This window comes from Poecilia reticulata, linkage group LG13, assembly GCF_000633615.1.
Source record: "Poecilia reticulata strain Guanapo linkage group LG13, Guppy_female_1.0+MT, whole genome shotgun sequence".
Taxonomy (NCBI): domain Eukaryota; kingdom Metazoa; phylum Chordata; class Actinopteri; order Cyprinodontiformes; family Poeciliidae; genus Poecilia; species Poecilia reticulata.
Genome location: NC_024343.1, coordinates 11,615,881 through 11,639,501, shown reverse-complemented (window position 1 = coordinate 11,639,501; position 23,621 = coordinate 11,615,881). Strand labels below are relative to the sequence as shown.

The window sequence follows — 23,621 nt, the reverse complement described above, 5'->3', positions numbered from 1 at the left end:
CTGCAGGTTTTATCGAAATGAGAGAAGGGGTCTTCACAGAGGAGGCCCTCTCCAACAGACAGACTCACAATCATGAAACTGTTTCTGAGAAACTAAAGACTGTGGATGATTAAAAAAAAACAAAAAACAAAAATAACACTTTCATTGTTGATTTAGTGTAGATGAATGAATGGATTTGTTTGGAAATTATATTTTAAACAGCAACATAAGTAACATAAGAATATAATTTCAAAAATGAGATGTTACAAAACAGCAAAAACCAAAATGTTAACAACAGAAATCAGAATAATGAACCTTAAAAATTTTAACAAAGATGAGACTTTAATCAAACTGTGTTAAACTTTCTCTCAGTTCCTTGTGCTACGTCACAAATCAGCTGCACACACTGCAAGTATTGGAGTCTTAGGAAATTAATGACCGGTTTCAGTAGAAACACACATGAGAGCAGTTTAATGCCATAAAACATAATCATGCACAAGATGATGGAGACATTAGCTGAACCTCTGCCCCGTCATTATGTTGGCTGTGCTTGAAATCATCCCAATTTTTTCATGTTGCTTCCAAAAAGCCAATTTTTGTCTTTCAGACCACCACTTATAGCCAGTTTTATGAGGCTTTCTGTTATCTTACGTTTATGACGCTTGGAAACAGACAACTTAATATGGAGCCACTGAACTGTATCTTTATGTACTTTTTTTTTTGCAAGAAGCCCATAATAAAAATGGAATTTATTTGGTTTAATTTCAACCTGCGCTAAGATTAGTGGTTGGAGACTCCTGCTGTAGATGATCAGCTAAAAGATTAGGCATCACTAAGCCCTGCTAGCCCTGCTGTTTGCGAGGACTTGAGCAATCTTTCAGCTGTGCGCACAAGAATCCACTTGTGTCTTTCTTCCACCCATCTAACATCTCACAGGGTACCAAGGAGCCACATGTGAGCAGAAGGTGGATCCGTGTGGCTCCAGCCCGTGCCATAACAACGGCACATGCTACGGCCAGGGCCCCGGGCCCCTGGGATTCGGCTGTAGCTGCACAGCAGGTTTCACCGGCCCCACTTGTGCCCAGCTGGTAGACTTCTGCGCACTGAACCCCTGCGCCCACGGCGTGTGCCGCAGCGTGGCCAACAGCTACAGGTGTCTGTGTGTTCCAGGTAAGCTGCACAGATGAGCATCAACGTGAAGATGCCACTGAGCTGTAAGCATAATCAGCTGAAGTCAAAGGTGACACAGTTAGTATTGATAAACGAAGACTTTGCTCATTTTATTTCATCCTTCAACCCTTTACATCTCAAAGTGTAAGTTGGTGTGTCTCACTATTTATTCTTTTCTTATTTGTTACAGTACAAAGCTTTTATTTGTCACGATTACAACCACGTTTTCACCAGTTAAACTGCACTCTTTCGACTCTGAAATATGAGACATTTTCAAACAACCGTATGTCATTTTTATGCTTCAGCTGAGCAAGAACTAGGGAGAACATGCAACATGCAGTGTTTGGAGGCAAATTATGGCTTCATGTCTAGCTAAAACAAATTTATTTAAGTAATGCAAACCACGTAGTATTTTCCCTTTTCAACAAAAACCTTTATCCAAAAATATTAAATCAAATTTTGCATGACCACACTAAACCAAAACAGCAGGGACTTTACGTATAAGTTTGAACCTGGTTTGTAGTATTTGGCTTATTTCTAAAAACAAAAGGATTTTGATCAGATGTTGTCCATAGCAAAGATAAAATTAACTGAATATTAAGTTTTTCTTATTGTTCAGAAACTTACAAAATAGGCATTACCAAGTTGCAATATGATGCTGTGCAAAACCTTTGAAACGCAACTCTAAAGATGATATCACCATTATTGTTCACAAAGTTTGATATTGACGATTAACAAATACACTTGAAACATTTATGTAGTTTCTCCAATTTACTAAGTGAAGTATTTTTAATAACTTATTGCTATCAGCTTATTTTTCTGTAACTATTAGCCATTTGTATGACATTTTCTTTCAGAAATCCATCTTCTTATTCGCAGCACATCCCAAATCTTTAGGTTGGTCTCCATCTACGTAGCATGAGCATGATGTAGCATAAACTAAATATAGCCTAAAACAGATGATAAAAGCTTACTGTATCTGAAAAGACGTTGGTTGGTAGCAGCGGCTCAGCCTTGGTAGAAGGAAATACTGCCTGTTATTTTTAGCTGGCATGATTTGTGAACCCGATGCCTCTGTGATCAAATAAATTGGGCGGAATGATGACTTATCATTATCCACCGTCTTGCAATTACCTTGCCGGGATGGCGAGATGGATGGCTTTCTCAGTGGCCTATAAACATAATTTGACACTTTGCCCTGAGTGCTCTCAGTTTGTACAAGCTGTCAGTGGAGTGTGTACAGCAGTCAGACTTTCCCTCTCTGACTCATATTTACACTCATCAGAAATACAGATGCTTCTTTTGTCTTTTCTGTGGCTAAAACAAAGATGTACAGATAGTGGTAATGCATGATAAATTGGACTTAAAGTTGTCTTTTAGATGTTTTGGTAATTATCCAGGCAACGTGGATGGTTTCCATTTCCATCAAAAATGAAATAAAAAAAAAACTTTGAATGATTTCATTTAAATTCAGCACATCAGGATCTTTCCATCTGCTGCTTTCCAACTGTTCCGATGTCTCCCCCTCTATAATTTATTTGTTTTTTGGGTCATTTTTCCATTCTTTAATTTTTCTGTTCCGCTTGTCCTTTTGTCCTTTCTCTTCTTCGTCTTCCCTCTGTTTACCTCACCTCATTTCCCTCTCATTCTCTTTTGTCTGGTTGCCATGGTGAGGTGCCTGACTTTATACGTGTGTCCTTGTGTGTGTGTGGATATGTGGCTTTGCATGTGAAGATGCTGCCGTCCAATCAAGGGCCTCTTTAATGAGACTGGAGAAATTGATGGATAGTAATTATCGTCCCGGTTTCTCCAATGAACACACACACACACATGCACACACCCACCCACACACACACACACACACGCACGCACACGCGCACACACACACATGCACACACACACACACACACACACACACGCACACACACATACACACACACACACACACACAACATGAGGTAAAATCGTCTCCCCGGCTCACAACAACATCAGCTGGTGTGCGAGAATGCGAGTCTGTGAGCCTTCGCGTGTGTTGAGTTCTGCTAATTTGGCTGTTTGAGAGAGAGCTGATAATGTAGAAGGAGCCTTCTTCCAGTTCGTGTAATCCAGTCGACATGAGAGGCTGCCGCAACCACCAGCCTGCTCACAGACAACAGGCCGAGTCCTGCAAAGGCACTTGACATTTCACTGGCATTTCACAGAGGAGAGCCGAGAGGCTCTAGCTGTGCTTCTCATTAAGTCCGTGTCTCTTCCTTCCCTCAAACACACATTAGTCGGGGCCCAGGGAGAGATTGCTGAACCTTCAGTCAGACAATGGGACACAGTTGAGGAACGGGACATGATGGAAATAGGTTGCTACAGTGCAATGCAAAAGAACCTTGAACTATTTAGTTTTGTCATGCTGCAGATAAAAACCTGAACTTAGATTTAGGGAATTTTATGCCATAGATCAATACGAAACAACGTAAAGATCTGAAGTTGTTGGAAAAAGAAAGCTTTTTTAACATTTATTCATTATTTTATTTTTATGAGTGTAAATCTGAAATTTGGAGTGTGAATTTGAAGAACCATCTTCCAGTGTAATTACAGCTACAAGTCCTTTGGGGATGTCTTTACAAACAGATTCTCCGCTGGATTTACATCTGAACTTTGACTGGGTCAAAGTCAAACTATGAGTTGGTTTTGCAGAGTGGTCGGACCCTGCTACCATCAATTCAAGTTGTTGGTGAAAAATGAATGCATCACTGGATGGAAATGAATCTTGTGACATCAGAGACGCGTATCAAGCCAATGCCACAGTGATTGTGAGCTACATTCAGAGTTAAAGGTGGTTGCAGCTTTTTTTTTTTTTTTGGCCAGGCAGTGCATGTGTTTCTTTGTCTTGGTCAGTCCCATGAAATTCCAATAAAATACAGATCTCAGCTGTAATGTGACATTGTTGAAATGTTGCAGAGATATGGGTACTTTTGCAAAGAACTATATGCATCACAGAGTTTTCTTTCTCTTTATTCTTACTTTCCACAGATTTCAATAATTTGAATTTTGACACATTCAAACAAAAATATGCACTCAGCTACACCTGACAACAATAGGCTTTGCTCATGTCACACTTTTTGATATTAAAATAAAAAAAAAAAACATTAAAGGTTCTGATAGTTTTCACCTGCTATTTGTAGCTGTTGCAGGCTCATAGTGCCTCAGCACATAACTGCCATCCTATGGATATACAGTGAACTGCATATAAAACTGCAATGCAAGTCCTGTCGCCTCAATGCTGATCAAACGGTGTGGCAGAATAATTTGCCTCCTGCCTGCTATCTGCATTTCTCGTACAATGAGAGGGCTCATGAAGTCATCAGTGGTGTCATGGCTAGACTGGATAAAGAAAAATGGTCTTGAGGCAAACGAATCATGAAGGAGAAAGGCTGTTAACGTGACGCCAAGAGGTGTTTTCTCCTGCAGATGAATGCTATGACACTTCTGGGAAGCTCCTGGTGTGAATTGTAGATGACAGTAGACAAGCTGCTTTCACACTTTGCAGCTGCTAACAAGATTCATTTACAAACACTTTCAATGAAGCAAAAAAATGATAATAAGAATTTGCACTTCACAGTTTCTGCTCTGGAAAAAAAAATCCACATGGCAGTATTGTATGATTTTTAAGACTCTAACAACACCACTGGCTGCCTTTTCCAGGCTACCATGGCTTGTACTGCGAGGAGGAGTTCAACGAGTGTCTGTCTGCACCCTGCCAGAACTACGCCACCTGTAGGGATCTCATTAATGCCTACGAGTGTGTCTGCACGCCACAGTTTGAAGGTACACACACACCCGTACATCAACTTCTACACTCTTCACAACCTGCATAACAAATTGGTGCAAGTTCATTTTGTGTGTGTATTTGCAGGAAAGCACTGCGAGATCTACAAGGATCCCTGCGTGAATGTACGCTGCCAGAACGGAGGTCGATGTGAGAGTAGTGGACTTAATGCTTCTTGTGCCTGTCCATCCGGATATGTAGGTACGCAATAATGTCCCGGATGGGTTACACTATGACTTTATGAGGCCTATGGATGTTGGGAAAAGAGTGCAGACACAGAATATAGTGAATAGAATAAAAACGAATGTAAACATCCTGAAATCCAGGTGTCACAGCATAAAGTTAAAGGTATGTCGAGACATTCACATTTGCTCTAAAGTAAAAAATAAAATAAATATCAGACTGGACAGAAAGAGTAAATTTACAACATAAGATAAATAGTACATCACAGTAAATGAAAAAAATGTTAAAGACATAATTGTAAACCACAGGAGAATTGAACAAACCAAAAGAGATGTAAAATAGCCAAAATCATCAGGAGAAATGGAATCGCTAAAATCTTTTTAATTCAGATAAATAAAAAACACCTTGTGATCTAACCATATTCTTGAAAAAAAAGACTAAATTAAAAAAATCATAAACTTAAAAGAACAAAAAATCCCAACCAGTTTAACTAGATCACACAATGAATGATGGCTTTGCCTGTTAAAGTTATTTTACATACCCAGTTTTTATATACCCAGATCTAAGAAACATGGGATTTTTTTTTACTTTACTCTATTTTCTCCATTTCCAAGCTGAACCAGAGCAAGATGCCTTGGGCCGACACCGGGGACATCAGCAGTATTATACAAAGACTTCGGCTGGTAGAAATAGATTTATACTCTGGAGAGGAATAATACTGAGATCAACCCAGGTTCAACTCTACTAATGACTCAAAACAATGACCATCTCTGCATTATACAGAGATTTCAGCCAGTACAAGAGAAGATTCAGTGACTGGAGGTTAATATCAAGATAAATGCTGGTTCTAGAAATGAAATAACTTTTCTTCAAAACAGTGAAAGAGGTTGCATTCACCTCATCAAGCAGTTCAACCCTGGAGCTCGCTGGGAGCTAAGCCGAAAAAAAGTCTCACACTTCGAATCTGACAAGACGAGTAAAAGGAAAAACCCTTCAGGAAGAACAGCATACACTGAACTGTTTGTGCTTTGAACCATAATAAATGAAAAGTTAAACAAGATATTTCTTGCGTATTGAGGATTTTGATGATGGCCCTCATCAAAATGTAATGGTTGTTGCTGGTGTTCGCAATTGTGACTGCATGGTGTCTTTTATGACTTTGTATTGTGTGCTTTTATTTTGTAATAACTTTGAGCGACCTTACTGCTGATCTGTGCGATACAAATAAACTTGATTCTTTGATTTTCAATAAGAATCAATCAATGCATCAATCTAACTTCCGCTTAATCTAAGCAGCCTTCCCTCTCCCTGACTCCTCCGGCTCCTCCAGGAATATCAAGGCCAACAGGCATCTCCTGGGTCTTACTCTGGGTCTCCTAATTAGACGCTTGAGCCACTTTAATTGGCTCCTCTCACTATCCTCTGCCTGACACCCTTAGCTGAGATGCAGTTCACTCTAAACATCAACGGTGTAGAGGATTGTGAATATTCTGATAGGTAGTGGGATGCCGTTGTTTTAGTTTTGTCTGTAAGTACAGTCATTGCTTGGCCTGTATTGTGATCCCAGTGGTGTTTTTCTGTCAGGTCATCAGAGAACTCTGAGTAACCTACCCCATTCTTGGTAATTAATGGTTTTAGTTAATGGTTTTAAGTGGTAATTAAGTTAGGTTTTATACCATTTTCAAGTTGGTCTTGAAAATAGTATACAACCTAACATAATACACACTTTGCTTGTGGGTTTCTTGGTGTCTAGAGAATCAGTGGGAAGACACTGATCATTCTGTAAATGACTGAATTAGCTCCACACATCCAGATGGCAAAAATATTTTACTTTAATTCCAAATAGAGCAATTAATCCTTTCAAGACTGAGAAAAGAGAAAATGTCTGGAGGACAATGAATATTGGTCGGCAGGGCAGCAGCCTAACATCCACTTTCCCTTCTTGGTTTTATTGTGCCACTCACTTCTGACTGTAACCTTAACTGTCTATTCAGGGGAGGAGTGCGAGGTTGACATCAATGAGTGCGAGAGCAACCCTTGTCACCACGGTGGCACCTGCGTCGACCAATCAAACGGATACACCTGCCACTGCCCGCTTGGGTGGGTTGGCCCCAGCTGTGAAATCCGTAAGTCGGCTTGTCAAAAAAGTCTTTTAAGCTATCAATCAAAACTTCATGGAGAGACCTTTGGACATTCCTCTGTGTGCCTCAGACCTGCAGTGGAAACCAGCGCACACTGAGGACACCCTGACCAACATGCCTCGACACTCGCTGTACATCATCATCGGAGCGCTGTGCGTGGCATTCGTCCTCATGCTCATCATCCTCATAGTGGGCATCTGCCGCATCAGCCGCATCGAGTACCAGGGATCATCGCGCCATGCATACCAGGAGTTCTACAACTGCCGGAGCATCGACAGCGAGTTCAGCAATGCTATCGCCTCCATCCGCCATGCCAGGTATGAGGAAACTATGGTGACTAAACAGAGGGAGAGTTAAATGGGTTAAATCAAATCCCCTTTCAGATTTTATGTTACTTTTGCCTTTTGTAATTGGTCTATTTAAAAGGTATTGATTATTTATTAGAATGATTACCTCTTTTATTTCAGTGCCTGACTAATTTCAGAACAATGTTTTTTTTTATTTTTTATTAATCTTCTCACTTCAACCCGTTGATCATTTTGGATAGAAAAAAAATCGAACTTGTGATGAGCTAGTGTAAAAATAGCATACTCACATTCAAAGAAATGTGCAACTGAGTTGGATAGGGTTTTAGATTTTCTGTGCTTTTATTCAAGATCATAATTTACAAAGTATACAAAATGTGCCTGAGTATTTATGCATAAAGCAAAATCCACTAGGACACAAACAGGTGAGTTTGGTTTAGAGAACCATGACTGGTCCACACAGAGCCATGACCACAAACCAACAAAACATGTTTGGGAAGATTTAGGGAGGCCACTGCGAACCTGGTCTCTCCATCCATCCATCCATTTTCTTGCACCCTTGTCCCTCAGTGGGGTCGGGAGGGTTGCTGGTGCCTATCTCCAGCTAACGTTCCGGGCAAGAGGCGGGGTACACCCTGGACAGGTCGCCAGTCTGTCACAGACCTGGTCTCTCATCCAGCATCATTGTCTGACCTCATGAATGTGTTTGAAGATTGTTCAATTCTCCCCATAAACAAAACACTAAAACCTGTAGACGGTGTCAAACTTAAATTGAAAATCAACAATTACTAATATTTGTCTTACTCACAAAACCTTAATCAGTGAATTACACAAAGACTGTTTGTCAGTCAAACCAATCTTGCCACCATGTCCTCTAACCTCTAACCGATTTATGCTCTCTCGTTAGATTTGGAAAGAAATCTCGGCCTGCCATGTATGATGCCACCCCCATCGCCTACGAAGACTACAGCCCAGATGACAAACCTCTGGTCACCCTCATTAAGACAAAGGATTTGTAAAAGTCCGCAAACTCACACCATAACAAGCTGTCTGTATAGTGCATACGCAGATACAAACTCACATCTATCAAAATGAAAGTATTTCTTAAAACAAACATAACAGCAAAATCACATTTGAATGTAAAGAAATAAAAGAAACATGGCGAAGCTAAAAAGAAGCAAATCTGGAGTTTGATACCATAGCTATTTTCCTGAGGATAAGGCTTTGTAGTAGCATACTTTGCAATACTTTTAAGTTACAGATGCTGAGCAGCATTTGCAGTAACCTCTGCTGCACAATAAATAGTTGATTTTAGTCTGAACCAGACGATCTGTAGGAATGGTCCAACAAATAAATGCAGTAGACGGCATCAACAACAGTCCTTTGGAGTATTTTAGAATTAGCCACACTTCAGTTTCTTTTCAGTATCAGAAAATGTAAACACCTGCAGTAGGTTGCCTTACTTTGTGCATGAATAAATTTGATGTTCTCCTTTCAACATTTTCAAACCCTTTGTAACTGGTTGTTGCTCTGATTTTTATGCAGCCTCCCACAGTTATTTGCACCACCAGTAAATGTTTACTCAATGCCTTAAAATAAATTCATGTTTTATTGCATATTGAAGCTTTATTTTGTATTCCATTTTGCGGTGAAACTTTTCAAATCCTCCTTTTTTCCAGAGAACACAACTATAACATTTCACAAGGATGAAGCACAGAGAAAGAAAGATCTTTGGGAATTACTCTGCAGGTTTTCTCTAGATTGTGTAGAGTCTTAGGTCTTCTGCCATGCCCTCTCTTGCTCACTTCACCATAGTTATTCTATGGGTTTTATGTTTGAAGGCAGGAGAGTAGAAGAAGGTGGGTTTTGTGTCTGGTAACCCCTTTCTGGGTTGATTTGGCCTTAGGTTTTGGATTATTTTTGCAGTTGAAAGATTCAGTCATGACCTGGCTTAATTTTTCTAGGAGAGGCCCAGATTTTTACTGAAATCTCATATTTAACATAGTTCAAAAAGCCATGTTCACTAATAGGTTGTTTGGAAGCTAAAGAAACATAGAGCTTCCACCATTCAGGGGTGGATATGAGGGACATTTGCATAAGTCTTTATTTTTCTTTATCTTTATAGAGGTACGGTAAACCTTCGTCTAATCTGTTCAACTATTCCAGTTCAAGTCAATGGTGTTAATCCCATTTCCTACATGTTTGTTTGTGGCGGTTACACAGAAAAGGGTTTTCCTGTCATCCCTCTCAAACAACCAATAAGTATTCAAATTGTGTTAAATAGTTATCACGGAAACCAGGGGACCAAGAGAAGCTACTCTTTGCGACATTTCTACAATAGGTGTTTTTTCTCGTCCCGTATCATTCTGCTCGCTGTTCCAGGTGGCGTATTAAGTCCTCAATGAGTCATTTTGATTCACTTCCAGTAGTTTGAAACTTTGAAATTATTGCTCTGATTAATAATGGGCAAGCTTTACCAAGTATTATCTGTTTATAAAGATCTACCCATGTTGCCTCCACCCGAATGACACGTTCTCCCGTCTTTCCCATTTTTAATCTTTCAGTATTGAATTATGCTACTTCAATAAAAAATACATTTGCTTTAAGGCTTTCTGACATCTTTAAGAGGAGTGTCAATAACTGTGGACGGCTCTGTAAATGCAGACGTATTATTCTCTGTCGAGACTGTGCCAAATGTTTTCTTTAGGTATGCCGTGGTTAGTCGACAAAATCCGAACGTGTATAAAATACTAGTCACACCGGGTTTTTCTTTTTATATTCGTCCTGTTCTATACAAGTTTCTCAGTGGTGTATGAATAGTAAATTAAATGGGTCTACTAGAACTACCCTACAAACCTACTCTATGTATTTCAGTGACATATAGGATAATAGGTGGATATATTTCTCACTGCACAGAAAAATAGATGGTTTCACACAGTGTACCTGCTAATCCCAGTGTACAAATTCACCTCTCATACCAGCAGTGCTGAATAGTTTCTGTATGTATGTTTTTTTATGAGATTGGGCTCTCTAAAACCACTGGTGAGGACTACAAAGAGAAAGAGGAGATCAAAAATGGTGGTACCTACTCTAGAATATACTGTTTGTGCTTGTGTGTTTCTGCCAGTGGACAACTTCCTGTCTGTGCAGCTGTGTCATTCCCCTCACGGTCGGACAGCGTGCTATTGAGTGCAGCAAATCTCACTATTTATTTTTCCTCATTTCAAATACACGTAAGACATGATTACCTATTATCTATGTTGAATTATGTAAACAATAAAGTGTTCATAGTCTTATCTCATCGTGTCCTGAGTGAATTTCATTTCACTGCATGTGTGGAACTAGAATCTCTTCCGTATTACTCTCCGGCGTTCATTTTTTATACTCCAGAGCTGCAGCCATCACACTGGAGGGCGAGCCATGGGAAAGGCCTTTTATGGAGTGTCAGTGATGGGAACACACTGGCTGACCCCGGGCCTTGTCCAGATGTTCCCGCCTGTAAACATGGCTAAACACAGACTGTGACTGTCGTGTCTCTGTGCACACCTAGGTATGTTTTGTATGGAGACACGTAGGCACTCGTTCCAGGAGGAACAGATGTTCCTCGCTCTCACCTTTACTTATGGTCTGTTCTGGAGAACTGCGCTTGACCTTTGCCCTCTGAATGCTGCAGAGGGTCAGACTGTTTGGCTTTAAGCACAGTCAGCTGTATAGATTTCTGCACCAGAAGAAATACACAGCGACACTTTGTGTTGTATTTAGCTTAAACATTTTTTTTTCAGTAACCCTCTTTATTATTTTTTTTTTTTTTTTTTACAGTGGCAAACAAGTTTCGCTTTTAGAAGCATGATATCTATCCCTATTGCAAACAATCAGGTGAAAAGGATTTTTAAGAGCTTAAGTGATCAGAATCTGTGAACATAACCTTCATTGTTCCCAAACAACTTTTAGAGAATTAAAGAATTAAGGCCTTCAAATACTGCTACTAGCATTATGCTTATGCAACTGTTATGTAATCAGGTTAATTTAGATGAACTATTGCAACACATTTTAATCTTGATAGGGGGTCGGGGGATATAGATCAAACCAGGCCTTAAACCAACCACTTCAAAGAGATCCTGCAGAGAAAAAAAAAATCTCACGTTTTTTTCTGTGAAATATGATTACAGAAGTTCCTTGAGAATTAAACACCATGAAAAGATCCCCCCCCAAAATTAAACAAGATAAAACACAGGAAACCAATTGAAAATGATTTTTTCTCTCTACTTTATGACTAACTTTGAATCACAGCAATGGGCATGTGACTTATTTGAAACCTTGGTTGTTGTTTTTTTTTTTCATTAATACCCTTAATCTGACAATATAATTATATTGTACTGCATTAAATTGAATTGGCGTGAATTTACTTTGTACCAAACTGGATTCCATTTAAATAAAGATAACGTTTTTTGAGAAAACGCTTATTATGAATTAGCCATGTATAAATAAACTGTATTTATTATGGTAAAAATGAACAAACTTTACATCACACTATAACAAGTAGCAGTAAGGCGCACACCGTGTGGGAGCTGGATTTTCTACATCACATGAAGGCAGCACCAACCCAACAAGGACAGCAGGTACCTCCACCTGCTGGCAAATGTGCTAACTACATCCAGGCGGAGCAACACATCCTTCATTACCGAGCCGACCACAGCGAAGGGGGACAGAGAGGGAAGCTGCTAAAGCCAACAGATGTGAACTGGACTGCGGGAGGAGAAAACCCAGAAGTGAAGACAGAGAACCAGCGACTCTGCTAATATGTGGCAACCTGCGTCGGAGCGGCTGCAGGTAGGAACAGGCATTTTGGTGGGGCACCTCTCATCGGCAGGGCAAGGAGTAAAAGGAGCCGTGGTAACAGCTACTCAGCCCCGCTGTGCTGTGCGTGGCTCCAACCTGAAGCTACGTTTTCTCAACGGCTACAGATGGCGGTCAGCGCACATTTTTAATCCACATCCCTGTCTCAAAGTTCGCGTTTAAAATCATCATCTGGGTCTCTCCGGAGGGTTTAGCGGGTCTGAAGGCAACTATCCACGTTACGCAAGCAGGAGTGCATCAAACTATCGCGTCTCCTGCGCTGCATTCCTCTGCTAACCCACAGCTGGAGGTTGTTTAAACTCATAACGTCAAACACATGCATTTTAAAGTTATGTTTAATTAAGACGCCGTTTCGATCTTCTTCGCTGTTTTCATCCATCTCTTTGTAGCTGAACTTGGGGCCTTCTCCTCATGTTGCTCACACCAGGATGCTTAAACTCTAATTTGGCATTTTAATTGTAGTGTCAAATTGCTGAAAGCTAAAGAAACAAAACAAGAAGAGTGAAGTAAAAAGATCCACTGATGACACGTAGTTTGTTACCCAGGGGTAAATCTGTGCACCGACCCCATGGCTTCACGTCTCTGTTGCACACGTAATGCTCTCCAGATGTCGGCCTGCGAAGTGCCTGCCAAGTGAACTTGCACAATTCCGTCTCCTGCCCAGGCGTCGGGAGGATGGACCAATTAGTTCCGCTTGTTTCTCTTCCCCTCGGATGTGAAGCTACAGTAGATCCCTGTAAACAGAAATCTGCGCTTCGAGGTAAAACGTGCAGGTTGGAGCCGCTAGGATAGGCTAACCCGTCGCCTAGCAACCGCGTTCCGGAACGCGGCTGAAAGAAGCCCATCGTTTAAAAATGTTCCTAGTCAGGGGATTCTGGACAGCGTTTATTTACCTCTTTCTGCGTTTAATTGTGTGTCCTTGTCTTCTTGTTGCAGCTTCATATGAGCAAGTAAATCGTACCATATTTAACCAGGCCTTCACTGCAACAAGATATTGCCGCACAGCGCCAGCAAATCATTCTTGTTTGACTGCCACATTATCTTGCATGACAGATTTATTCATATTCGAGTACACTCTGTGACCCACAATCAACGAGAATATTTTTTTTGAAAGAAAAGTGTCTGTAATTTCTACATGTTTCAAGATATAGCCATTCTACATTTTTATGTGGTTGAAATATGTGTTGAATAACTCACTTCAGTTCTAATAGTAATTTAATCAGCAAGCATTTTTATTGCAAAAATGTTGAACTTTGCAAATAACAAAAGGAACTGGGATAAAATAAGAGTATGTTTTCTAAAAATCTTCATGTCTGAGTGGCTCCAAATAAATACAAATATGAAAAGGGAAGTTCTGATAAAGTCAAATGATTGCTTGGTACTTTTTAGTATCATTTCTTCATTTTATGCTGATTGCAAAAGGCATCTAAAAGGCGTTAATAAATATAAGGTACTTTTTATAGTAATATATTGTTGTAAACATCAAACATATATTGTGAGAAAATTTGGAGTCCATTTCACCCTTACTTGATGGTCAGAAATAGAAATGCTGAACATTATTTACTAACGCCCATCTTCATCCAGTGAAGCAATAAAGCAAAAACAACATTTCACTTAAAATTTCACTCTTTAATTCTAGACTTGGAATATATTCTAAATCAGTGACTCACTGGAAGACAAATAAGATTGAAACATGGCAGATGGTCAGATAAATGGATAATTAGTATAACATTTTGCTTCTGTCTTTGACTTTATTTCGCCATTTGATAGATCCTGCTTACAGCTTCAAAGAGAAAACAGAGTAACACATGCATAAGTTCACTATGAGAAGCTTATGTAGATTTTTGTACAGTACAAGCTTTTCAAATGCTTTCTATATTTGAACTTCAACTAACGTATATTTTAAAGGTAAAGTCAAACAAATTGTCCTGGCTTTCTTCCTGACCTGAGAGAGGCTAAGAGGTCCATGTGGAGCGCTCTCTGAAGACTGAAAGATAACCTTGCAGATCAGGAATCTGTAAACCCTCAAGCAGAAGCCATGCTGGAGTGATTTTGACTTTGTGTTTAACATCTGAGCTGTAATTGTGACTTGGGGCTGTGGGGAAACCTTGAAAAAGAGATAGGAATGTTTAAAAAAAAAAAGTGCGATAAGCAGTCCCACCAGTTCACCTCCTGAAGGGCCAGCTGTGGCTGGAACCTTACAAAACACTTTAGTTTGTTTCTCTTGTTCTTGTCGTTAATTTGAATCATTCATACAAAGTTTTTTTTAAAAACTGGTTTTGCAGAATATTTTAATTTGGAAAGTCTGTGAATCCCAGCACATGCACTTAAAGGCAGTTATAGAATCAAACCGGAATTGCTCAGTATGTATTTGTCTTTGTCCGCATATTACACAATCCATGATATTCTCTCTTTCTGTTGCCATAGCAACACCTGATGTCTCACTGCATTTTTGTCTCACACTCTGGTGGGTAAAGAAAAGAGGGTAAAAAAGAGCTAGATGGATATGTTGGGGAGGGGTGGGGGGTCAGGAGATCCAGGCTATGGAGTGCAGAGAATTATTGCGCCTTTGTGCTGGTGCTGCATCATGCCTCCCTGTTTTTCTCTCCGTCTGTCTGCGCGCTCTTCCTCCGCTGACCACATCCTTCGGTCAGTTTCAGGGGGCCCTTCCTCTCCTACACAGAGTCCATTTAAGTTCACTGACAAATTGCACAACATGCACCAGCGGTCTGAGAAAGACGCACTTGTGTGCCCGTACCTCGGCTAAAAGCTACATGCGCACGCAGACGTGCGAGCGTGCTTCCCGTTTGAGGTGCCAGATGTGCTCCCTTCCCATTTCAGCAGCCGCTGCCTGAACTTTTAGCACCTAAATGTGACATATGGGGCCGATGAAAAGATGTGACCTGACGGTGCAGAAATGGCTGCCTGAGGTCAAACGCGGTCAAAAGCAGCTTCTGTCAGTGGCCATCTTTATTTGCCTTTGTTTCTGACTCTGTCTGTCTGAGGTTTGTTTGTAGGCACAGCTAGGCTGAGTGTGGTCTCAGCAAGTGAAGGAATCCACAAGCAGACTGGCACACTTCCCTCATCTCATCTCTTTTTTTTTCTTTTCTTTTTCAGCCAGCACATGATTTATTCCTTTTTACCCAGGTGACTTATGACTTTTTGTATCCAGTGAATAGGTTTAATTTCCTGATCGTGATGCTTTTTGGTAAATCAGTTTGTAAGGGATGTGGTTCGTCTTTTTATTAAAAATGCCTCTGTCTCAGGAAGACATTTATCTTATTGTTCCTCATTTACTTATTTTTACTTATTTATTTATTTTTTACTTATTGTTACTTATGTTATTTTAACAATATATATGGAATGTTTTTCTTTTCTTGTAATATTTCTCTTTTTCTTTTCATCAACTTATTTTATTATTGTTCTTGTACAGCACATTGGTGCAGTTTTACACCTGTTTTTAAAGTGCTATATAAATACATTTGACATTGACATTATGTATTTGTTTAATTCTAAATCCCAACATTATATTATTTTTTTGATTATATCTTTGTTGTCAAAACTGCTGCAACAAAACCTCAAATTGAGATATTTACTGCAGGGTGGACTTTGACATTCATAAAACATCCATGTTTATTTTAAGCAAAAATTGTTCTGGTATAACTAATTGGGATGCAGATTAAAAGCTATAACTTAAACAAATAATGGTTTAGTGATATCTACAACTTTACATGGATTTTATTTGATTATTTATGTATAATTTTTAATGCATATAAATTTATATTTAAGAATTACCAAAAGAGTAAAAAATAGCTAAAAAAATAAAATTTATTAGTTAATCTACACTGTTTTCTTAATGTGACACTACTAAAAAAAAAATAGCCAAAGTGTTCAGAGTTGTATTGGTGATACAAAAAAAGAAGATTTACTCACATATGACAGTTGAATTTAAAGGTAAATTCTACCTCTTAAACATATGAAGTTCAAAATAATTTATCAAGTCTACAAAAATAAATTTTTGGCTCGACGCGATAACTTTTACGAGACTCTGAAGAGATTTCTATGAGAGCAGACGAACAAGCCGCACATTCAAAATAACTCGGTTCTTTGCGTACGTGACCTGGTTTATTCCATATGATGCCTTCGCTCTGTTCGAGCAGCTTGGGTTCATTGTTTAAGTCAAAGAGTTGCCGATGTTTTTACCGCTAGCCGGAGATTGCCACCCTTGGGGTCTGTGGTTGCGGTGCTTTAATACCTGCTTCTTCCCACAGAGCTACAACAGCAAACGCAGCATCCAATCACGGCCCTTCTTCCTCCTTCGCTTTGTAGTTCTTTGTAGGAACCCCCCCACCGTACCACACAGAGTCGAGCTTAATCAGTTGCATTTCTCCTCATAAACCGTCAAAGGAACACAGGGGAAGGTTGTAAACACCAGTCTACAGTAATGTAAGGTTAAAGCCTCAAAGTAAAGTGAAGTCATTGTTTGGAAATACGAGGTGTGGTGGCTTCACTGACCCCGTGTCGAGGAGCGACTTCATGAATGATCCATTTCAAGTATTACTTTTAGCTCTCATCCTGTTTACCCAAGAGGCAAAGCCACTTTGTGACAAAAATATATTTCGTCCTCGTTCCTTAAAACAATTTTGTGAACAGTGTGGCTCCTTGTGGCACATTTGGGGGAAGGTTTTAATCTATGTTGCATAACATGGCTGACGGGTTACATTCCTGCCATGGGGTTTATGTTTTTCCCCTGATCAACAACTGGTGTTTTCGTGAATAGATATGTTGCAATGTCCCAGCAAAAAAGAGCAACATTGGGGAACTTTAACAAGCGGTAGTGGACCCAGGCGGCGTGGAGGTGTACTGAGATTTAAAATGGTTGCCAACATTTTCCATCACCCTATTCTTACAATTTAAAGTCGTTTTCCTGAGATGTCAAAGAAAGTGACTGAATAACTGGAATTTTCTTAACTCCTTCTACTTGTTGCTGCACACTGCCAGTCAGGTGGCTAAAAGAGGGCTGCTATACTTTCCACCTGCTTGCAAAACAAGCAAACTGCTCCTTAGAAATATTTTTGACAGGAAAAAAAATGAAGCTGTGGGAAATGCTGTGAGATCACGGTATTTTATTTTGAGAATCTCTTACCAACCCATGCCTGGTTTTATCGTTTTTGCTCATCTTCAAGTTGTATGCCCACCTTTTCGTTTTGTGACGAAACATAATGCCTCCTTTTCATCTAGCATCAGATTACTGATGGCTTACTTTCAAAGCACTTCACAAGAATCCGGCGAAATCACTGCTGTGCGCATTATTATTATAATTTTTTTGTCAAGGGATATTAAAATGAGTTTAGTCGTATACCTTCCTAAATCTCAAATGCGTGCTCACATCTGAGAATGAAAACATGCTCACGTTTTCTGAGCATGTTCTAAACAGACAGTCACATTGCATTGCCTTGATGCATTCTAACAGGCCACAAAATTTCAACAGCTGACTCATTTTTCTTGGTTCTTTCTAACCGTTTTCACATGTTTGGACTTTTTTGCTAAAACATGTGACACAGCCTGATATTACAGTTTATCCACAGTTTTGATCTTCAAATCTGTGGAACATGACTTATTGCTCTTTTGGTTTCGGGATGAACCAGTAGCTGTGCATCAAGAGGGGCTATTTTTTCGTTTTCCTAATTTCATGCTTTCAGAGACGCACATCTGTCTGGCTGACTTAACATCATTTCCAGCTGTTTCCTACACTTTTGTCACGATCCCATCTCTTTAACCGTGACTCTGTAAGGCTAAGTGGCTGCTTTTCACCCTCTTATTGAGTACCTTCCCATCGTATTGACCTGAGAACCTCTTTTTGTCTAGGCAAAGCCTCGGAGGGCTTTGAGTTTAATTTGCCATCTGTGAACTGTTAAACTCGTCACAACAGGACGCAAACATCACAAAACACTCTTGACTTTGATTTCTTATGGATGCGGTTGTTACATTGCTTTGTTAAATTTGTTTTCAGATTTACAGTTGGTCTTGCTTAAGAGACTTTGGCAGAAAAATGCACACTGCATTATGTCTGACACTTGGGATTTTCAGCAATAATAAGATTGCTGGAGATTAGAGTGAGAAATAAATCAGCAGTGTTGGATGTACGTCTGGCCAAGCAGGATTTTTATTTATTTATTTTTTGCTGATATTGTATAACTGGACGAACGCCATGAGGTAAATGCTCATTAAGTGAGCACTTAGTCATAAAATAACCGACTTGCTATAAAGCGTCCCTGACAGATCACTGGTCTGGCTCGATCAGGTTGTTTTCCAACTTTCTTTTTACTCGAGCTTTCCTTCAACTCAGCATTATATTTATGTTTTATCAGAGCCTTAAATCAAACTCTGTGCATTACCGTTTTCGCATATTAGGAATTAGCTGTTCATAAAATTCTTACTGTATAATGTTCAGCAAAAACATCATAGTTTAACGCTGTCAAACTTTCTACACAAAACATCGAAACAATAATATGCAACCTGTATAATTGTCAAATTAACTTAATACTAACAAAAACAAATTCTCGCTGCACTGAATTGTGTACATTTCCTTAAATTTTCTTAGCAGTGCAACCCATGTCTTAATTGGCTGATGGCTCGTTAATTTGTTGGACGTTCTGTTCAGGTGCAGCTTTTGGTAGAGGCATTAAACTATCACACTGTAGTTTTGAAATGGTTTCCAGACTAAGTGATTGATGACACTTCTTTGATTTTCTGTTTGTTGTAACTGAGGAGAAAGTGTTTATGCTTTTCTTCAAGCTAGATGAGCAAAACTGTACAGCAATAGGTTGGGGAAGGGTCCCTCTGATCACACAGGCAGATTTTTTTGACATTGAATTGAAACGACAATGAATCACAAGGGTGGTATGTTGAAGTTTTACGTTTTGAAGCCATTGCTTTTTAAAAGTATACATGTTTCCACTATGAGACATTTTTTTCCTCTGCACTTTTTATTTTTAGACATCAGCTTGTAAACCTTGCACCTTAGAAGAAACTAGGTGTTGAAGCTGGGTGTCACTTACCAAACCAAGGCTATTTTGGCTAAACCGAGAAAAAGAAAAAGTTTGTCAGTGACATCTTATGTCCATCAGTAACCAGTGTCACTTTCTGCAAAGAGCTAAGGCAGCTACACTGAGATGTAATGGGCTCTCATTTGTAGCTACACAATTTTATTTCTGTATGTGGATTTCACTGAAACCCAACATTTAACTGGTATGTGCTGAGCCTACCATTTAATGATTGCTCGTGTGTCAATATTGACACAATACTTTATTTACACTTTTGAACGAGGGCTTCGGTTTGGAAATGTGTTGTGGTCTTACAACAGCAGAAGGTTTAATGTGTCAACATGCGTCTCGTCCCACAGCAAAAAAAATGCAATTAAATGCACAGTAACTTGATGAGGAGACTATGGGGACTAAATAAATAAAATTAAGAACACATTTTAAATGTAATGAAAATATTGTGAATGGAATTCCAGAGGAGCACTAGACTTGGACCATTTATCTGCACCACCCTCTAAATTGCCCTTTTAGCCCCCCAACTTCGAACCGGGTCCAAGTGTAGGAATGCAAGCCTCTGCCGGGCAGCTGTAAAGTGCTGACGCGGAGATCGTTGAGCCCTACCACACATATGGCTTTACTTTCACAAGTCCATCATGCTGAACTTTCACTCCTTTTCAGGTAGCGAGACGCACTGTAGGCTGTTGTCCTTTAAAATCTGATTAAAGAGCCAATACAATGCAGATGAATACAGTGACATGTTTTCAAAGTTGAGTACTTTTACTGTAACCGATGTTGATAAGTAGGAAAGTATTTTGGTTTTTATGGGCGTGGCCACCAAATATATTTCCTTATCTTGATCAGGGTTCTCTCTCTTTGGCTTTCAAAGGCAACACTTTGGGCTGATGAAAGCCTTGCTTGGCAGCAATGGCTGTTTTCACTGAATGTTGACCATCTGTTGGATAAAACTATTCTTTTTAGAGCTCAACTCTAGGACAGAAAGACCCTTCCCCTTTGCTCCTGCTGAAAAGTACATAGAGTGGGACGCATTGTAAAAAAATGGAGGTTGTTTTTATAGTCAATGCAATCTGTAGGGAAGAGTCGTTTGTTCTCAAATTAACTTTAGGCTGAAAGGTAATTTATCTCTGCGAGTTGCCTTTCAGTGGAAGGTGTTCAAGTTCATCCCAATGTCTTAGTTTAATGTTTCCTGGACAGTTTGAAGGGGTAATAAAGCTTGATGCATGGCTTCAGACTCTGGAGTGATTTATAAATAGTATATAGTATAACAGCGTGATGCACTCAGGTCTCCTTTTCAATTGGTTCGCTTAAGATTTAGCCAGAAACTCATCCAAGTCCATCTTTGCCAGGAACAAAGACGGGCTTGAAAGACATCGGTAATGAAGAGAAAAGAGAAATGGTAGTCAGTTTACTCCTGAGGCTTTTCTTTATTGTGCACTTTTGTTCTTTTTCTTTTCCAGTTTGTGAAAAGGAGTTTTTCTTGCTGGTTTTTCTTACCTCCCTTGGTGATATTGCATATCTGCTTGGTCTGCTGATGTTTTGCGGTCATTTTATATGTTCTACTGCAAAATAATGTTATATGACTCCAATAATTCACATGTGGTCATTTTTGGGCAACCAAAGATTTTAATTGCTTGTTATCGTGGCACACAGGTGTCTGAAACGAGGATCAGAACCATAATGAATGAAAAGATGTGGGTACGTGAAATTATATAATTAATTACATATTATACAATAATATTATTATTAGGAGTTAAGGGTTTTATATGAAAATTTATCTCCTTAATTCGTCATTATATCTGAGTTGAAGGGGAAACAACCTAATGCGCTTCAATTAGGAACATGGGTGTTAAAAGGTTTGCTTACAGATTCGATGTTATGTGACAGCATGAGGAAACTTTACCGTTTCCTAAGTTATTAAGCACGCTGAAAGAAATTGCAATAATAATACAGGTTGTAGTTAACCCCTATTATCCTCACTGTTTTTCTGTTAGCATGATATTTCTATCATTTTGTAAGAGGTTTAACATTTTACCTATGATAATCTAAACTGGTATATTGACAGAGTCACTAAATGTGCCTAATATTTGCATTTCTATAAAAAGAAAAATACTACTTCACACTTTGACAGGTTGAGTTATCAAGTTTATTTGTACAACACATTTCAGCATAAAGCAGTTCAAAGTGTTTTGCATCATAAAACTGTTGCAGACACCAATTGTGAAACGATTAATAAACATTACTTTGTGTCAAATGCCATCATCAAAGTTATCAATACAGCTATCCGTTGACAGCTAAAAAAAAGCAATCAATGGATAAATTTTTAGTCTTTATTAAAGAAAAATGATAATTAAATTTTTTTTTTCTGGTTTACTTTGTTTGTATAATTTTAAATAATAAAAAAATAAATACTAAGTAGCTAAGTAGCCCAGCACTGTACGGCAGTGACTCCTCCCCAATCATTAGAACATCTGAACACATACAGTTAATTTGACTTGTTTGCATTAACTTAACAATCATCTGCAGGTTTCTTTGCGGATCAATCTCATGCTGCTGTATCTCTTGCGCCGTTGATCGTGGGAGCCACCAGAATGAGCCGCGCCAGGCATGTTTCACAGCCACGGACAAGCTGCGACAGCTTCGAGCAGTCACAGCAGGGGCTCCTTCAGGAAACGCTCGGTTTACTTTTCGACTGCTCCGAGAAGGCCCCAGAACTGCACGGTGTTGCAAGTGCACCGAACCACATGGAGCATTTGGTTCTGCTCGGCTTCAGGAAACATTGGCATTGAAGTGCAGTATTAGATTATACAGCCTCTGTTATTTTAATGGAGAGAGGAAGGGAGGAGGGGGGGAGCGCTCCCTTCATCTGTTCCTCACGTTTCACATGGGCCATAATAAACTTCTCACACCAATACTTCAGGACTTCATCTTCAGTTTTCACTTATTAAAATGTAAGCTGTAGAATTCAAACTGGCTGCTTTTTCTCATTACAATGAACAGCAGATCCTAGTGTTTATAACTCAGGAATATTTGACGGTGGCCATGCAGTAAACTAGTAAAACTCGCTCTCCTGCCTGAAGGAGCATTCATCCTTAATCTCTGCATTGTGACGCGCATCCAGCTTGTAGCAGGTTTACTGGAAGTTGGCTTACAGCTCACCGCTTTCATCTCCGTTTCTCCATCAGCACTTTCAGACAATGCTGAAGACGAAGCTAAACGTGCTGACGCTGAGGAAGGAGCCCCTGCCCACGGTGATCTTTCATGAGCCCGAGGCCATTGAGCTCTGCTCTGCCACGCCGCACGCAAAGAGCAGGACCCACGCGGGATACAAGGTAGGATCACATGAGCCTGATAATCCTCAAATCCAACCCTGATCCGGAATGTATAATAGCATTAATACAGAGCCGTAATCCAAATGTTTTTCTTTTCCTTTTCCCTCACAGAAGTTAAATAATTTCCCCATTGTTGATTCTGCAGCGCTCTTTTGTCAGACTCTGTGTGTGCTAGACGTCTGGGTGAGCCTTTAGGTGCTCAGTTTCCCTGTAGAGTTTAGATCTAATACATTGTGTAATTTAAACTCCTCTCTTTTTCTCCAGGTTCAAAACAGGAAGCACGCCGGTACAGATTGAAATGAAACTTCTTAACAAATTGCCAAACATCTTTGTGTGCTTGCCTGCCTTTGAGAGCCTCCTTCAGTGAGAGAATTTAGTTTTCTGTGACTTTCTGATTGAAATCTGGTGTGTCATTAGTAAACGTGATGAAAAGGGAGGTATTTCCCAACTTCTCCCCTCACTAAAATAAACCTTTTTTTTATATTTGGCAGCTTCTCTAAGAAGACAAAATAAACTCCCACTGGTATTATTGCCAGGAAACACAAATGTGGAACACACAGTCCCTATGCTTGTTGATGTTTGTGTTTGTTGGATCACTGTACAAGAGAAGAAGTTGAGCACATACGGATGACTACAAAACAAAAAAGGAAAAGATACGGCTAGAAGCGCCTTTTTGGCTCTTTACAGAAACACCCTGAAGTTTTAATGTAACCCTTTCTGTTTGCAGAGCAGTGAAGTCTAGCTCAGTGACACACGAGACACTCGGCAGTGTGTCG

The 23,621-nt window shown here is 39.6% G+C and overlaps 2 protein-coding genes and 1 long non-coding RNA gene across 3 annotated transcripts in view; 2 read left to right on the top strand and 1 right to left on the bottom strand.

The window, feature by feature from the left end:
• dner (delta/notch-like EGF repeat containing) overlaps positions 1-10,896 on the top strand; it is a 47,968-nt gene extending 37,072 nt beyond the window's left edge. The window contains exons 8-13 of the mRNA XM_008425405.2: positions 916-1,149; positions 4,846-4,968; positions 5,057-5,170; positions 7,147-7,278; positions 7,364-7,610; positions 8,506-10,896. Coding sequence (XP_008423627.1) covers positions 916-1,149; positions 4,846-4,968; positions 5,057-5,170; positions 7,147-7,278; positions 7,364-7,610; positions 8,506-8,617 — 962 coding nt within the window. The 3' untranslated portion in view covers positions 8,618-10,896. The remainder of the gene's footprint in view (positions 1-915; positions 1,150-4,845; positions 4,969-5,056; positions 5,171-7,146; positions 7,279-7,363; positions 7,611-8,505) is intronic.
• Positions 10,897-12,166: 1,270 nt separating this feature from the next.
• pid1 (phosphotyrosine interaction domain containing 1) overlaps positions 12,167-23,621 on the top strand; it is a 29,991-nt gene continuing 18,536 nt past the window's right edge. The window contains exons 1-2 of the mRNA XM_008425404.2: positions 12,167-12,428; positions 22,699-22,845. Of these exons, the coding sequence (XP_008423626.1) occupies positions 12,399-12,428; positions 22,699-22,845 (177 nt within the window). The 5' untranslated portion in view covers positions 12,167-12,398. The remainder of the gene's footprint in view (positions 12,429-22,698; positions 22,846-23,621) is intronic.
• LOC103474438 (uncharacterized) lies at positions 12,773-13,472 on the bottom strand. Its single transcript, XR_535186.2, has 2 exons — positions 13,021-13,472; positions 12,773-12,934 (listed from the first exon to the last, which is right to left on the bottom strand). It is a non-coding gene; the product is annotated as an uncharacterized LOC103474438 (long non-coding RNA).